We start from the raw sequence: 17,500 nt of genomic DNA on the forward strand, positions 1-17,500 counted from the left end.
TCGCCTTTAGTTTTAGCTCCAAAGAACCCAGAAGACTTCTCCTACACACAACAATAACATCTTGACGCTTCATTCTATAACTCATCAAACTTTCACACACGAAGAGATTAAAGTGGATAAGGCAAGTGCAAAACCAGACCCACTCTCTCGTCGCATCACACTTCACTGCTCACTGGGGCACAAGTTCAAACTCATCACAACAGCAAATAAATAAACATCATGTCATGTCACCACAATACACCTAATGAAGCGTCCGTAATTACTAAACATGAAAACTTTAGATACAACGTAGTTAAAGTTTCGTCCAAATTATCAAATATCTACTATATATAAAATGTGCTATCCTGTCTGCCACACTAAACTCCACTCTGTCTGCTGGTTACGTCTAATCTCCACAGACATCAAAACACACACCTGTAACAGTCACTGAAATGTTGTGGTGCAAAAATTGATGTCCGGTCCCCCTTTGAGGAGTCGACCTTGAGTACTACACATTTATATTTACATGACAAAAATCCACCATAGCCCACAGTTTCATTCCAAAGAGTGAGCTAAGTAAATAACTACTGTAACAACTCAGAACTTCTGCAGGTGTTAGCTAGTCCATAGAATTATATCAGATTGTACGAGATTGTAGTGTAACAGAAATATTTTCCCAAAACTAACAAACCCACAGTTGTCTTGCCATACCAGTCTAACTTGACATATCTAGTGCAGTCTTATAGATCTATTGCAATATGTGCTACCAGTCTGTTGACAATAAGTGTTACCTGCACCAGCTTAACAGGTTGAGATGATAGAGTTACTCTGGTTGAGCAGAAGCAATCTCGGTGGAAAACAGTAAAAGAAATACATGAGTGCATAAGTATGCACACTTAGCCGTTGCTCGAGATGAATAATGCCCACAAAGAAAGCGATCTCCTACTATCCTTTAGACTCACTCTTGCTGTTGCTATGGCTGAAGTAGATGTTTTGATGATGCTTTTATTCAACAACTACGATTTATTGGAGACTCAGTTAGAGGCATTGACAAGCAGACGAGAACTAGTTGAATCTTGGGGTTAGTGTTACCGTTAGGGTTAGGGTCAAGCTGCTGAAATCATATTTCTGCCTTGTTTTCGCCATTTGTCCATACGTGGGCATGCGCAATAGCCTACCTCTACCAAACTCTACCAGCTCAACCAACACTTCGCTGGTAGAGCTGGTGAAGACAGTGAATCTCTAGCGTCTCAACCGGTTGACCAGGTGGAGGTAAAGGAAATTCACCCTAAGATGAAGAAGGAAAAGTGCTGTGCAAATAAATAACAAAGTACAAAAATACATTAACAAAAACGTAAACATACGAGCAGTAAATCACAGACTTTCTAGTGTAAGAAACATTTCACCTTCTACTTGGTCTTACCAAAAGCGAATGCTTCTTGCGTCTCCCGTCACCACTATCTGCAGGACTACTCGCTGCACGAGAAAGCACATCCGCCGACTCAGTCTTTTTTACAGGTTTGTGCTGCTTGCGCACCGAAGGCACTCTCCCGCTGAATGTTGTAGAACGAGTAGGCGTGTTTGGTTTCGCGCTTGGGTCCGTCATAACTAGAGAATCTGATACACTTTGACTGAGTTGATCATTGTTTAGGTGGCCTTGAGAGCTATACTTGACATGTTGTTTCATTAGACCATTCTGACCTTGAACCATTACGTGATTCTTCATTTCAGGCATTGACAGTTTGCCTGGCTCTTGGGCTAGTGGCAACAGAGACAGCTTTAAGGCAAGATTGTGAACTTTCTGTGATGAATCTTGATTTCTCGGAGGGGGAACCGGTCGCTCGAGAGGATACAAGCTACCTGACGTGGGCGAATCACCCTATAAACAACATGTTACTGGTACACATGCATACAAAATACCTTAGCTAGAAAATAAAGCTGCGTTCTACTCGTTTCAGAGCTACAAGCATGTGTGTGTAGGTGTGTGTAGGTGTGTAGGTGTGTGTGTGTGTGTGTGTGTGTGTGTGTGTGTGTGTGTGTGTGTGTGTGTGTGTGTGTGTGTGGTGTGTGTGTGTGTGTATGTTAACACAGTAACATAAAAAGAAATCACAGAAATCAATCAATAACATTTACGAATGACACAAACTCATGTCAGTAAGTACACAATTTTATTCTGAGTAAAATGGCACTCTACTTGCTACAAAGCCTGATTCTCATAATAAGTGCCAATCACTTCAAGTAACGTAGTGCAGAAAACCGCTGGCTGCCAACGTCTAAAGTGTGAACATGTTGCCGCCCCCACAATCTCTATTCACAAATAACATTACGACGACAGTGCCCTTTGTCTGGCTCCCAAAGTGTGGCAATTAAGGTACTCGTATACGATGCAACTTGTGCTCTTGTTTCTGAATGTCCTTTGATTAACTTCTCAAGGACCATACACACGACTCGAATAGTACAGTGTGAATGCGCTGCTTGAAAGCAAAGGATACCCCAGATAAATTTACTCACGTGATTTCATGATAGATTATGATTGGGCCAAGTTAAGGTGCAGCATAGGGTTCCCACAGAAATAGCACTAGCCTATCCTCAGCTGGGGGCTGGCCACATTTGGAACTTGCCGCATTGCTACACAGCAAGTGTTCACAATGTATCTGTTTCCGTTCATTTCTGATGAGGGGTGTGCCACTTGTGCCGCTCAGCTGAACAGCACATATTGTGTGAACCACATTTAAGTCTTTGTTTAGTCATTGCTGCTTTGATGACAGCAAAAAGACAAAAACAATAGCAAAGTAACACAACAGTATTAAATAATCATTGCTGTCAAAATGAAGCTTATTATGAGCATCATATTTATCACCCTACTAAGACCCAGACTCTATAATATGTACAGTGAGGGAAGCTTTGTAGTTACATTACTACAATGCCATCTATGCAGAGTGGCTTCTTTGACCGCTTTCTATTGCTAAGCGAAAGAGCCATACTCACAGCATGTAAATGGATGCACCCACGCACACACACACACACACACACACACACACACACACACACACACACACACAAACACACTCACACACACACACACACACCAAACACACACACACACACACACACACACACACACCAAACACACACACACACACACACACACACACACCAAACACACACACACACACACACACACACACACACACACACACACACACACACACACACACACACAGCTACAGTCAGCTGTCTCTAAGCCAGTCAAGCACACAAGCCAGTATTTACTATACACATCTGACGCACATTGATTCAACCAGAGTGATCGTTTACTATGTAAAATGAAATATCAGGCGTTAGAGCTTGTATACATAACATCCAAATCCTACTAATCCTTACTCTTCACTTCTTAACTTCTTGACAACAGCAAATCCCAATGTGGACAACAGCAAATCCCAATGTGAGCAACAAAGTTACACACAGCAGGGTGAAACTACAGAATCAGAACTAAGGAGCACTTGTCAGCAATAACAACAATGAGCAACACTGGAACAAGAAAGGGATCTGTAAACCATATATTACTTCCAGTTTCCAACCACTAACCTGATGCATGTATGTAAAACTACCTAATGCCCCTCTAATGTAATTGCAGTTACAGCAACAAGGTGTGTCAGAGGGTGCCGCTAATCAGAACGGGAAGTATGAATCACATCAATGAGACTTGTCACCAAACTCCCTACTCTGCTTAGTCATGGCAGCAACACAGTTACAAGGATACCTAACCTCTTTGATTAGTCATGGTGGTAACACATGAGGGGAACACTAAATAGATTACAAAGCAGTAACAGGTTTCATTCTTTACTATGCAAATGCAACACGGGATGCCACATGTGTAGGTCTTCATAACCCAAGTACATGCACATACTAGTAGACAGCATTATCAGATCAGAACAGCAGTGGGTTGTTCCACCTTCCACAGTGGGACACCAATGTCTTCTGTGGCAGAGTGCCACTATGGCAGTTTTCTGGCAATCCAAGTTCATCCAAGGTGAGAGCAAAACGATGTAGTAACCACAGGTATCAAATTGTTACTAAGTCAACATTAGTAGGATCACGCCAACATGAGGCCACAGAATCTATTAGGATGGTACTACAATTGTAGTCATCCAGGTAGCTAACAAAACGCTACACAAATCTAGCTGACATGAAAGTACATACCAACATCTTGCTCAGTTGGTATCTCAGATGGTGAGAGCTGGCACAAAACTGTACAGCAGTCTATTACAGCGCACCAACTAGCAGATAATCTCTTGAGAGAAAGGGCAATCACATCTAGTAGTTTGCTGATTGATATACCAAGGCAGGATTGCAGTTGCACTTTCAGCATAATATCATACCTGCTTAACACCCTTCAATGTGTCAAAAAGGAAGTCTAGACAGTAGGTCAACATCTGCACATGAGTGAATAAAGACTAGAACAGATGGATCATAACTGTGAAATATAATAACAACGTCATACTACGTTTACAGCTTATAGGCGGCAGAATTTCAGGATAAAAGCATTAGAGCTAGAATAAATCACTCTAGAAGAAAGTGTACGAGCAGGAGAGGTCACACGTTATTTGTTTGCTACCCTTTCACTAGATATGAACCTCACAGGGGGACCGTCTGTAATTATGAAATGATTTTTAAATCGAAAAACGTTAGAATTTCTTATTACCCACCCACGCCCTACCTAATACAAACAGCTGTCCATGGTTGTTAAACAATTTCTCAATTCTAAATACAGAGACTACAAGTTTGCACACACTTCTAGTAATCTAACAGAGTCATAGCAAACACTCTATCCACTATTAGAAATTGAAGCACTACAGTGCAAACCCTTCGCGTGTCATAGCTATGCAGCTTGATTGATGTCCACCATATTAAATAAACATACGGGACACTTATTTGGTCACACGTTACATGGTTGCCTAGCAGGTCAGTCAATCTTAGGTACCACGAGGCATTAATATACCTAGTGTTTCACGCATCACACATAGTAAACCCATCATCATGTGAGAGTGACTGTTCCGGGTTCCTGTTCGAGTTGCTGCCAGAAATAGTTTGCTAGTTGCTGGCATTGTGCATTTCTTGTTGGACCCCAACATTCTTAGCCATCACGCCTCTAGCCTTCCCGTCCTTTGAGTATTTGTCACGTCATTGCCCTTACACCCAACTGAAGAAGTCTTTACGACTCACGAGTACGATGACGAGCATCTTGCTGCTACAGACTTTTGATCACTTGTGTGTAATCTGTCATCTTTACTGCATTGTAAGCAAGGCTTTCTCTCTCTCTCTCTCTCTCTCTTCTCTACCATACACCAAAGGAGTAAGCTGCTTTTTATCACCTTACTAACATGTGAAATCTGCGCATGCATAAAGTTCGAAGATTTCTAATTCAAACAGTCCATTGACCCACCCTTTTCAAACATTGCTCGTATTTAAAAATTATTGGATAATTTATGGACGGACCCTAAATTCAAAGCAAAGCACCATGGATTATCAACCACTAAGCAAAGTGCCTTTAACCTACTAACACAGTGTTACTGTAGTTGTGTTACTGTTCCACCAAATTCATCATAATTTTTTTCTTACCCAATTCATAGCTAACTATGTGGATTAAAATACTAAATCCAAATTTTACTCTCACGTCTCTAAAAGAACGATGTACAAGAGAATTGCTGTACAGTAGAACCTCAATAATCTGAATTACTATTAGTGCCCTGCCTCGTACATGTGCCCAGATCATAAAACACAGCAAGTCCCAAATTGCTGTCGCACTATAGCAAGTGTGTGTATCTGACTATTTTAGATCCTCGCTGTCACAGCATTTAGAAGTATGTAGTCGTTGTAGCTGCGTTGTTTAGACATCTGGAGATATAGTCAATGCACCAGAGGACTGGGTGTCCAAGGTAAGGTCTGGACCTCCAAGGCAACACACTTTGTAATCCAAAAACTTTACTAATCTGAACTAGACTTAGCATGGAGCGATTTGGATTAGGGAAGTTCTATTTGCTTCTACACTAGAAGATAAGGGTGATTAATATCCAAATAACATACAAGTGAGCATATTCAAAAGACGACATTTTCTCATGCATATCATGAGTCAACAAGCTACACACAACAAATAAAATTCATACAGTAACTGATTCCACGTGTAGGTTTCACACCCTTTGCACCAAACAGTACCTGTTGAGATCTATACCTTCCATTTGCAAACACTCAGACCTCATTATTTTGACCTCCTTTGTCACACTGGTTTCTGTTGGACTAAACTGACAGTTAGATTATTAGTAACAAATACACAGTGACCCATCAGGGAGTATGGTAGCACTCCCTATGTAGGGATGCGAAGAATCTAAAATGGCGGCCCATACAAAAGTATCCAGATGCATCCGAACCGGATCTCTCAGAACTCATTACAGAGATCTCGAACCCATGTAGCGCTTAACTTCAAACGTTCCTATTGGTAGCCAGACTATCACCGCTGACACTAAGCACCTCAGAAGCCAGCTATCGGCAAGTAAAAAAACCCGACTTATTCTTTCACATTTTACATTTCACATTTCACTTTTGTCAGCCAGGCTAGTGCCTCACTCGAAGCAGCTACAACGACAAGAGTGACACCAAACGATTCGCTCTTGTCCGAAGAATTGCACTGACCCAACAGCTAGAAATGTGCAAAGTCACCTTGTATCGGTCAACTGCTGCCATGAAATTCCACGTAGTCCTTCACATAACGCCATGTTGTTCCGGTCACGTGTGTAGATGTGACTACCGTTTGAAGCCTAGCTGCCACTTCCACCTGCTGCTACATGCTGCTTACAGTTGCGTGTAGTTGAACATGTGCGAATTTGTTCAACGGCACGGCGTCCTGTCTGACTCTCTGTGCATGTAAGCGTGTATCTCTTTCGGAGTTGTTTATAGATGCAATCAGTGTTATTACGTACATCTGTTAGCTGCTACGTACTTCCGTGTATGCTGAGCGTAACGTGGGACTTGTCTAGAGATGCAATCCAAGATTGAAATCCCAGCCGATCTGCACACATTTACTAGGACTGTCATTTTCATTTCAAACTACATACACCAGGCTAGCGCCTCACTTGAAGCAGCTACAAACCATTCGCTCTTGTCTGAGGAATTACACTGACCCAACAGCTAGAACTGTGTGAAGTCCACCCAGTATCATGTCAACTGCTGCTACGCAATTTTTTCTTTAAAAAATATAAAACATTTTGAGAAAATGATGAGTAAGCAGGGATGGGTATGTACTTAATCGTGATCATCTCCTACATCACAATGTTTTTACCTAAATTAATTAAAACGCAGCAGTCGTGTGTGACACTCACAGTACTGGATTGTGATGTAGGAGATGAGCATGTTTAAGTACATACCCATCCCTACATACCCATCATTTGCTCAAAATGTTTTTTTTATTTTTGTAAATTGGTTTCACTTGTACCTTCGTCAGAAAGTGAGAATGTTGGATTACATGTGTCCAAATCACAAGGTCTGACTGTATTAGTTTTGAGTGTGTTTGTCAGTGTATGTGTGTGTGTGTGGTGTGTGTGGTGTGTGTGTGTGTGTGTGTGTGTGTGTGTGTGTGTGTGTGTGTGTGTGTGTGTGTGTGTGTGGTCTAACTATCAACATAAAAGTCAAAACTCCATTGACTACACTTTCCAGCAATGTGAGAAATCATAACAAACGTGCAATCTCTTTGTCACGTGATCACAAATAGAGTTGCCGTTCTCTTTTGATTTCTAATAAAGTTGTGGCTGTTCTAATTTCCTAATTAACTGACACAAATTTCATCTTCTGTAATAATAAAATAGTAATATTTTCTTACCATATTCAATGGAAATTATATAAATTAATTGTCTTACCTCTGTTTCTCTTCGTCGTTTACATGCAGTTTGAGCTTCGCACTCTTGTCTCAAATCAGGAACCGTTCCTGCCTTCTGGTTCAACCTCGGTGCAGGAACAGGCTTGTGAGAAAACGCAAACTCCTCACCGGACAACCGTCGACTCACTGCATCAGCAGCCACATCAACAGCCACATCATCAGGATGACAAGTTACACTCTGACTCCTTTCCATCCTCTCCTTCCTTCTTGGCTTTCTCAAAAACGGTTCAATCGATGGTAGATTTTTTACTTCAGGCTTCACGTTACCCACCGGCGTAGTAGCCTTTCCATTCATCACATGAGTCGGTTTCAGTGGAAGCACCGGCTTGTTACCAACTGGAAGACCCAGTGGTTTATCCGGGACAGGACGCTTTGAACTCTCAGCCATTGAAAGCGGTTTATCTCCTGCCTTTTCACACGGCAAAACAGGGGAAGTCACGCATTTGACAAGTGGAGAAACGGGTCGCACCGTGCTTAACACTGCGGGTTTCGTCGGTAGAGGCGGTTTAGTCCGCACCACGTGCCGTTCATTGTTCCTTCCATTCAAACTCGTGTCGTCCGATGCTCGCCTCGCACGCTTCCCCTTCGGCGAGCCCTTCGTCGGCAACGTCATATACTTCCAATCGTCGCCCGTCTCGTCACGAGTGCCATTCAAATGCGACGGTTTCCTCGGAGAGACGGCCACCCTCGTCGGCTCGCCCTCAATTACCTCACACGGTCCAGACTGGCTCGGAATTACTGCCCCTCTAGGTAGCGGGATGGGCCGTTTAGGCACTTGTCCCGGCTTTGTAGACATAGTGGAGTCAACTGTTGAGTCCGCCAAAGCGTCTGTAGTACCAGCCGTGCGGTCAGACACAGCCAGTCGCTTGTCGTCGTCGATTACGTAGAAGACCGATGATCCAACGTTGTTCATTACGTCAGGGCCTCACGCTCGCGGTGTGGACGCTCCAACAGCATAAGTACCTGTCACGTAAAAGCGTTAGTTTCTACGCCCGTCGAATCGCTCAAGCCCGGCCCTATTTCACAGTACAATGCGCCAGAAATAGGCCTATGTCGACTGCCACTCTGCGATGTGTCATCAAAAAAGAAGACACAGGAAGACGGGAAAACGCCGCCACCGCGAGTTGTGTACTCTACCCACTTCCTGGACATAAGTAAATCTACAAGCGTCAGACCGAGTCGTCTACACGACGCCAGACTCGGTCTCTACTCGGTCTCTCTTCAGGCGTTACGCAATGAAAAGTGGTAGAACATAGAGAGTAAGTTATATAAAAGGTTTTTACCTCGTTGTGTCTTGTTCGACCACAATCTGTCAGCTAGGAAACCAACTCATTGGTGATGACCCACCACATATCCGGGAGCTAAGGCGGGCTCAAGTGCGAGGACACGGCAACCGCGCGAGGTCGTAAAATTCCAAGGCGAAGTTGAAACAGAAGTCTCCGACAACATTTTCAATTATTCAATTTGATTAACTCACACTTATAAAGATTTTGATACAAGTACAATTGTAAATTGCGACTTGAAGTGTTGTCACACGTTTATTATCTAGATAAATCACACAATATTTATAATGGATGTACACTTAATTAATTTAATGCATTTAATTAATATGTAAGCAATGTATTTATTAATTTGGAATCCCGTGAGTGGACATACTAGACAAGGAATTGGAGCTGTGCTCCTTTTAGTCAAAGCGTCAGGTAAGTGACGTCACCACTTTGTTAGGTGTGTACAACTTCCTTGAAAACCAATGCCGTGTCTGGTACATGCAAAAGTGGTAGCGTCCTGCACATACCTTACTCGTGTACTGTAATAACAATTATTAGAATTACTAAAAATACATTTTTGGTGTTTTGTAATAGTAGTAATGACGTCTTCTATCGGCTACCATAGAAATAACTTATGGTAATGTTGTTAGACGATACAGCGCATGCGTATTACACAACATCCGGGCACTTGTGTAAGACTTGTTGTGGTGTGATTGCGCAGCGTGTAAACAACCGCAGAAATGGGTGGTGGAGATCTGAATATGAAAAAGGGCCATCACCCTGCCACAATGAAGAATCTCGAGAAGAAGTGGCTGGCCGAGCAGAAGCGAGACAGCGAGAAGAAACAGATCGAACAACTACAGAGAGAATTAGAGGAAGAAAGAGCGAGAGAAGACGTCAAGAGACAGGCCGTGGAAGCAGGATTGAAGAAGAAGTCGGATCGTGTTGACTGGATGTACCAACACATGGCAGTTGACCGTGAACAGTATCTACTTGGCAAGGCCATTGACAAGCGTGTCGATCCAACATACAATGCTGAGCAAGAGAAGCAAGCTCTGGAAGGTCCAGGCGCTCTGTTCGCCGGTGATGCCGTTAACGTGTCGAATGATGTCGCTACTAAGATCCGGGAGGATCCATTGTTTCATATAAGGAAGAAAGAAGACGAGCACAAGAAGGCCCTGTTGAATAATCCGATTAAAATGAAGCAGATTCAGCAGATACTGAAGGACGGATTATTGGATAAGAAAGGGAAAAAGAAGAAAAAGGCAAAGAAGAAGCGTTCTGACTCAAATAAAGACGACGAGAAGAAACACAAAAGGGAGGGAAGGCGACAGTCAAGGTTGTCTCCACCTGGGAAAGACTACAGGGACAGGTGGAGAGATCGGTCTCGTTCACCACTTAGGGACAGACACCAGTACAGAAGGAGAAGTCGATCTCGTTCACCATTACAACGCAGATATGATCATTATAGACAGAAGAGACGGTCTTCTTCAACGAGTAGTGAAGAACAAAATAGGAGATCTCGATCACCTCGTAGGGACAGACGTGATAACAGACGAAGAAGTCGATCTCATTCACCATCTCATCATGACAGTCAAAAGTTTGAAAGACATGATGACAGGCAAAGTAGTCGATTCAAGGTTTTGAGTAAGTCTCGTACGTTGTATGACGAAAAAGATGAGAGGAGATCAAGGTCTGTATCTCAGGACAGACGTAGGACGTTCAGGTCTCGATCCCCACGTAGAGACAGGCACAATGACAAACATGACTCTGTGTCTCGACATCCAATACGACAAAATGATAGTCTTGGTGCTAATGGTGTGACACAAGATAAACGAGATTTATCACGAGACAGGCCAAGACTTGCTGAGAAAACGAAGCTTGACAAAGAAACAATGGAGAGGAAGAGATTGGAGATGATGGAAAACGCTAAGCAACGAGACAAAGAACGGGAAGCGAGAGTTCAACGGTACAGAGACGAAGCTGCAAAGGAAGAAGATGTACAGCAACAAACAACAGAGAACGGTGAAGATGCAGGGTTTCTTCATTCCATGAAAATGACTACCTATTTGTCCAATCAGAGTTCTGTGGAGGATCGTATCAAGAGAAATATCAATTCCCTACAAAGAACGAATGCTTCTCTCGACAAGCATTTTCTTAAGAAATATGTCACATGACTAGGCTGTCAGACTAGTTCCTAGAAGTAATGAATGAGTTTTACTGAATGTTGTCAGACAACTCAAAATAGTATGTTTGTAGTATGTTGTTTATACATTTACACCTCAAATAGTAACATTTAGCGTGCGCGTAGTCACGTGATTCGTGTGCATATGCGCGCGTTATCTGGAATGCAAAGAATTCTTTTCGTCAATTCCCGTCGTCAGTAGCCATCGTAAAATGGCCACTGCAGCGTCACCAACTCTAGCTCAACCATCGCTAAGCCTCGAGAAAGGTACCTAGAAATGTTTCACACGTCTTGAGAGCCAAATCAGTGTAGTCTCTTTGTTTTCTCGTTTTGCAGACGTTAATCGTGCGATAGAGCTCTTGAAACACCTTCAAACTGAAGGCAGTAAGCAACTCTACTATTCAGTGTTTAGATAAGAGCAGCTTGCCCTTCGTGACGTATTTGTTTCGATATTTTACAACAAACGCCGCCGGCGCCGTAGATGCGTAGAACGGCGCACTGCAAGTCGATTGTCTACAGAGTTGTCGCTGCGTTCGTCTTCCTTTTGTTCACAATTACGTTTTCATATTTCTTTCATGCATGAATCGGATGTCGTCGGTATTGTGACTGCAAAGGGGCGTCGCTTGATTGACAGTTTGCCGACTGTAGGGCTTGACTTGCCGTTAGACAAATTAGCGCATCTGCAGAAGATATTGGAGAGCGATTTCTTTCGTACCGTAAGAGAGGTGAGCGAGTTTTCTCGCGTCGAGACGTCCGTTCGAGTTGGTAATTACGCAACGTTCCCGGATGTAGGTGTACGAGCATGTCCACGAGACGGTGGATATCTCCGGAACTCCAGAAGTCAGAGCTGCAGCCACTGCAAAGGTATATCAGTTATTAACTTATATATAGTGTTATAATAGAAATAATTGATATTTTTATGTTTCAAAAATTGTGATTTAAAAATTTTTAATAATTAATTTAACAATTGTTTAAAGGTTTTGTATTTTTTACTGGTTTTTGTAATGATTTTTGGACACAAAGGTCGACTTATTTGGACACAGGTCAAGTGGTCTGATTTACAGGTTATGTCACGTGATTCTTATTTATGTCATGTGACTCATGTATCACGTGATTATAATTATTGTTTGTATGTATGCTAATGTGATTGTGTGTTGCTTCTAATGTAAATTTGTGTAGTCGGTAAGAGCGTGGGCTATCTACATGTGTTGACACTTGTATTAGGCGACTGTCGCTGCGTTTGCTGCAAGCGAAGGCTATACACACCCCCGAATTATTGAACTGCCCAAGACAGACGAAGGACTTGGCTTCAATGTGATGGGTGGCAAGGAACAGAACTGCCCTGTCTATGTGTCACGAATCATTCCAAATGGAGTGGCGGCGAGAGACAATCAGTTGAAGCGAGGCGACATACTGCTCTCTGTCAATGGCAACGTATGTGGAACGTTTGTAGATGATTTGATGCAGAGTTGAGGATTGAATGTGTTTGTGCTTGTTAGTCTGTTGAAGGTGAGAGTCACGAGTATGTTGTTGAACTGCTGAAGAAAGCCGAGGGACAAGTTCGTCTTGTTGTGAAGTATTCATCTAAAGGTGTGTGTGTGTGTGTGTGTGTGTGTGTGTGGCTGGGCGTTCGTATGCATGTGTGTGCATGTGTTTTTGCGTGTGCATGATGTGCGTGTGTGCACACATGTGCCTCACATTGTAAACATGCTTGGCTTTCTTCTGCTCGTATTACATTGTATATCGAGTTTCATTTTCAATTCATACATCAAACTTTCTATAGGACATACATAGTTAATATCAACCCTTTTCAAAGATTTTGTGATTTAGTCCTTCAAGAAATGGATAAGCAGTTTGAGCGTCAGAAGCAGATGTCGATAGCTCGCAAACGGCAGCAAGAATCAACCTCATCGGCTTCGTAGTCTGTACTGCCCTTGTTATTTGATCAAGTGCTAGGCTCTTGCTAGACATCTTTTTAGCTATTGAAGGACGCATTGGCTTCATTTTGGTTTGTTTTTTTATGGCGGATACATGTAATGTAGTGAACGGCTTTTGTGCCGTGTGACTTCCTTGAGAGACATCATGGCAACTGGTTTGGCATCCGTGTATGGTGTTGTCGTTGTGTGTATGTTTATTGTGCACTGCAGAGTAGAGAAGGAATTGTAACACCACCCAATGCTTCCATCTTGCCTCTGACAAGTCATAGCCATCTCAACACATTTACCAACACTGCATGCTTTGCTCAATTGTGTGGGTACACTAAAGAGTTAATACTATGAGTTCGTTTGTAATAGTCATTGTGAGCAACTTCATACCCAGATTGGCAACTTGGGGCTTAACTTTCTGGGCTCTCTGAGGGACATTATTTTATGTATGGGCCTTGTGACCAAGTATGGTCATGTGACCAAGGCCCTGTGGTGTGTATGTAATCAGTGTCAAACCTAAAGTAGGACACCGACCTCATGGAATAACAGCAACGTTATGAAGTAAAGTATTGATGCCATACAGTAAGACTGACATGACACTATACACATTGGAGTAGGGGGTGTATTTTTGGCACTGATCACATGGCATTGTCTGTAGGTACCTAGTCTACTGGTCACATACTATATGCAGTAGATACAGATGAACATACTATGTAGGTGTGGATCTATGGGGTGGCTCACTGGACCCGGGGGCCCCAGCCAGCCAACCAGATAGTTTAACCTAGTTACTGACTGATGATAAAGATGACATAATTGACTGTCTTAATTTGTGTCTTAATAACTAGGCACAGTACGCTAATGTCCAGCAGCATTTGGTGGTGTCATTAATTTCGTACACAGACGAGTTTCAATGGTATAGACATAGTACTTGGATCGTGTTTTCTCGAATGTTAGAAATGGGCTAGACTGGAAGGTTACTGGGGGCCCTACTGCAAAATCTGGATCCACGTCTAATATGCATTCGTATGTACAGTCAGACCTGGATTGTCCGGCCATGTCTCTTTCAATGATTCAATGCTGGATAATAGGGAGAACACATCGCACTGATTGTGTGAAGATTGCAGATCTGTTCTGGTTCTTGTATACCGTTGACCAATAACTGAGGGTTCCTGGATAACCCGGGATTGCCTTTAATCTACTTGCTGGCATTGAGATTCAATACAACTTTGTGAGTATCGGACTCTGTTTCGGCCATGTTTCCTATTGAAGTCTCTCTTGAGGTACCTGGTGAAATGAGGTGTACACTCAAACCTCCCTAATCCAGACAGTATGAGAGCAGCCGCTGTCCGGATTCTAGAAATATCTGGAAGATAGATAGCTAATGCATGTTATATCTTTGGAATCCCAGACCATTTTGTAATTACATATTGTTTGGTGACGTCTAACCAGTTCTGCGTACAGTATGCATGTACAGTGTACAACTGCCTGTACTACACTGTAATGTACATGTGTACTTTGTACTAGATACGTGATAGTCAAGATGGCTTGAGAATTGAGTGTTTCTAAGGGGGGTTTTAGCAAAGTGCTTACCCTCGGAGCCTCATGACCAGTAAGCTCGAGAGTCCAGCCGGTCATCTCACCCTCTGGTGGAGATTCTCCACCGTGGGGGGGATGATCAGCTGGACACTCGAGCCTACATGACCAGATATGCGCTGGGTATAGTGCCCTGTGTAGTAGGAAAGTGTCCGGATCTCGGAGGTCCAGATTAAGGGGATTTAAATGTATTTGTATTGTATATCACTCAGTAGATACTGAACTGACATAACGGTCCTCAATGGCAGGACAAATGCATGAATAAGTTTCGGTTGCTGTGTGGCTGTAAAGTGGCAAGAGGCGGTGATTTGCAATTGTCATGGAAACATTACGGTAAGTTTAGCCTCTCGCTTTGTCACACTCCAGGAATGAATGATGCATGACAATTTGTTCGCCATCACCTCATTGGACGTCTCCGATTTCCATGTCGTGAACCTTTTAACAGGAAATTCTTATGTCATTTGTTTGCAATTAATCGTCGCCAATGACAATATGTGCTATAGTCATTTGTGTTTGTGAAATACTCAAAAATAGTTTGCCTCACCTATCACTGCACTAGCTCCTTCCCATCTCCCGGGTACTCACAGTGCTTGGTTTGCTTCGTTTGCCTTGCAAAAGACGATTTGGATGAAGGTATGGAAGAGCCCGAAGGAAAGCTGGAAGTGATCTGAATGTATGTGTCTGTCCTTGTCCTTCTGTATGTTACGCACTAGCAAACACAAGACATAAGCCCACTCTTGTCATCTACTTTTATCTAATAGCAAATGCAAGTCATCTGTATATCAATGTAGTTAGAATGGTTATGAAATACAAAGTCAATTGATGCAGCTGCCAAGTCTATTTCATATTGTCACGACTCTACTTGAATATACTTTAGGGCGGTAACTCCATATTTGTGCGACAAATCTCTCTGAAATTCATCCTTCAACGTCTGTAGACATCTGGCCAATCAAAACAAATTGATACAAAACAATGAAAAACAAACAAACAATGAAATTAAATATACAAATATATACAAAAGCACATGACAACATCAATGTGGAGGTAGGTTGGTCAATACAGTGTATCCTTGCTGATATGACCCACGTGTCTGACTTTCATCATCCTGCAGATATGAGGCCGATTGTCTGACATGAGTTAATGCGTTAATGTAGCGACTTGACGGTTGTATACAGCATGCTAGCAGTGAAAGAAAATGTGTCTTTCAACAAACCTGGCCATGTAGTGCTTACAATACAACACAACACAACACACACGCACACACACACACACACACACACACACACACACACACACACACACACACACACTAAAAAGAATATCAAACATTGGTCAGGAAGTGAAGATTCTTCGACAGTTGGTGACATCGTCCCATATACAACAACAACATAATGAAGTCGGACAGACACAATACATAATATCCATTATATTAATGCATCCGACCCTCCTCTTTTGCCCACAGGGAGCCGGATATGTGAGGACACATCGTACATCAATTTAATAATGAAATAATTACGACATAATGTATAAAGTAATAATTAATAAATATCTTTAATTAAGCTGGGTTTGAAGTCTTACTACGTGCAGGTGGGGTACACAGTGGGGATACATGTTACGCATTCTCATCATCTAATACATCACAATGTCTGGTCTTGCCTGCGACAGATCATTCAGTATCAATATTCGAAACACAACGTGTCTTTCTCATATGTCTCCTTGTTCGGGTTGATAAGCAACAGCCGTCTTGAAGCTTAGAAACATTTCTCTAATTTGAGATTTTGAGACTAACGTCTTCAGAGGCAATTGGTGACATCTCTACTGAACACTTCTGCATACGTATTACACAGTGGTCTGTAGTCACGTGTGTTGGACCAATACATAGGGATGACCACCCATGCAATACCATCAATGACTGACTGTCAGTATCAGAGTTATAGTTCGAACTACAGCCATCTATGTTACAGCTTTTATAATTTGCTTATGAAAGGCTTTTGTTCTATTTTTCAATTTTAGTCAAAAGAGTTGATTTACAGTAATAGAAACTCGTGTTTCACTTACTCTCTGTACACTGCGTTAGATCTGAATTTGGTGATGTCAAATGATGGAGCATGTGGCATGTGAATGGTGAATGCGTTGGGCAGTACGATGAAGTCGTACCTAGACAGTAAGACAATTGATGAAGAACACGAGTAGTGCAACACATAGACACACACGCTGTCATAGCTCTGTCTGTCTGTCTGTCTGTCTTTGTCTCTGTCTGTCTATCAATCTGCCTGTCTGTCTGTCTGTTTTGTCAATCTGTCTGTCTGTCTGTCTATCAATCTGTCTCAATCCATCTGTCTGTCTGTCTGTTTGTCTGCCTGTCTGCCGCCAATCCATTTGTCTGCTAGTACATCACCAACAAGGAGCACCTCACCCTTGAACATCTAACTCCATAATGTGCGACACTTTATTCCACCCGAATCCAACAAAACGCTCATCGTACCGTGACACGTTGCTCTGCACAACAACATACGGCTCAAAGTCTCTCTCCCAATGGACCTACAATTCAACCCCACAACATCAGTCAGTCACAATGTCAACTATATTGCTATGCTACTCTGTATGGAGTTGTTGCAGT

At 42.5% G+C, this 17,500-nt stretch overlaps 4 protein-coding genes across 6 annotated transcripts in view; 2 read left to right on the forward strand and 2 right to left on the reverse strand.

The window, feature by feature from the left end:
* Positions 1-9,293, reverse strand: part of LOC134188665 (DENN domain-containing protein 2D-like) — a 17,969-nt gene extending 8,676 nt beyond the window's left edge. The window contains exons 1-4 of one of the 3 annotated variants that reach the window (XM_062656832.1): positions 9,193-9,293; positions 7,890-8,872; positions 1,403-1,858; positions 1-41 (exon numbers count right to left, since the gene is read on the reverse strand). The exon at positions 1-41 is cut by the window's left edge and continues 88 nt beyond it. In XM_062656832.1, coding sequence (XP_062512816.1) covers positions 1-41; positions 1,403-1,858; positions 7,890-8,822 — 1,430 coding nt within the window. In that variant the 5' untranslated portion in view covers positions 8,823-8,872; positions 9,193-9,293. Of the gene's footprint in view, positions 42-1,402; positions 1,859-3,363; positions 3,512-4,182; positions 4,363-7,889; positions 8,873-9,192 lie in introns of those variants that run through there. The other 2 variants (XM_062656833.1, XM_062656834.1) reach the window with 2 other exon arrangements.
* Positions 9,294-9,859: 566 nt separating this feature from the next.
* On the forward strand, positions 9,860-11,402 carry LOC134189117 (pre-mRNA-splicing factor CWC25 homolog). Its single transcript, XM_062657353.1, has one exon. It carries the CDS (start codon positions 9,918-9,920, stop codon positions 11,352-11,354), a length of 1,437 nt encoding a protein of 478 aa, XP_062513337.1. The 5' UTR covers positions 9,860-9,917; the 3' UTR covers positions 11,355-11,402.
* Positions 11,403-11,520: 118 nt separating this feature from the next.
* Positions 11,521-13,546, forward strand: LOC134188726 (protein lin-7 homolog C-like). Its single transcript, XM_062656906.1, has 7 exons — positions 11,521-11,629; positions 11,699-11,746; positions 12,011-12,087; positions 12,155-12,226; positions 12,587-12,796; positions 12,862-12,952; positions 13,193-13,546. The coding sequence occupies exons 1-7, from the start codon at positions 11,575-11,577 to the stop codon at positions 13,282-13,284; spliced, it is 645 nt and encodes a 214-aa protein (XP_062512890.1). The 5' UTR covers positions 11,521-11,574; the 3' UTR covers positions 13,285-13,546.
* A 1,817-nt stretch (positions 13,547-15,363) lies between these two features.
* The window catches only part of LOC134188757 (xylosyl- and glucuronyltransferase LARGE2s-like), a 16,855-nt gene continuing 14,718 nt past the window's right edge, over positions 15,364-17,500 (reverse strand). Inside the window, exons 19-22 of the mRNA XM_062656949.1 lie at positions 17,480-17,500; positions 17,297-17,421; positions 16,939-17,037; positions 15,364-15,821 (exon numbers count right to left, since the gene is read on the reverse strand). The exon at positions 17,480-17,500 is cut by the window's right edge and continues 52 nt beyond it. Coding sequence (XP_062512933.1) covers positions 15,731-15,821; positions 16,939-17,037; positions 17,297-17,421; positions 17,480-17,500 — 336 coding nt within the window. The 3' untranslated portion in view covers positions 15,364-15,730. The remainder of the gene's footprint in view (positions 15,822-16,938; positions 17,038-17,296; positions 17,422-17,479) is intronic.

Source organism: Corticium candelabrum, chromosome 13, assembly GCF_963422355.1.
Source record: "Corticium candelabrum chromosome 13, ooCorCand1.1, whole genome shotgun sequence".
NCBI lineage: Eukaryota > Metazoa > Porifera > Homoscleromorpha > Homosclerophorida > Plakinidae > Corticium > Corticium candelabrum.

What these genes read in the sequence shown, in the direction of transcription:
- LOC134189117 (XM_062657353.1), top strand. Translation starts at nt 9,918, where the DNA reads ATGGGTGGTGGAGATCTGAATATGAAAAAGGGCCATCACCCTGCCACA.
- LOC134188726 (XM_062656906.1), top strand. Translation starts at nt 11,575, where the DNA reads ATGGCCACTGCAGCGTCACCAACTCTAGCTCAACCATCGCTAAGCCTC. An exon ending in ACACCTTCAAACTGAAGGCA is followed by an intron (nt 11,747 to 12,010) that starts GTAAGCAACTCT and finishes TGCCGACTGTAG; the next exon opens with GGCTTGACTTGCCGTTAGAC. An exon ending in TCTTTCGTACCGTAAGAGAG is followed by an intron (nt 12,088 to 12,154) that starts GTGAGCGAGTTT and finishes TCCCGGATGTAG; the next exon opens with GTGTACGAGCATGTCCACGA.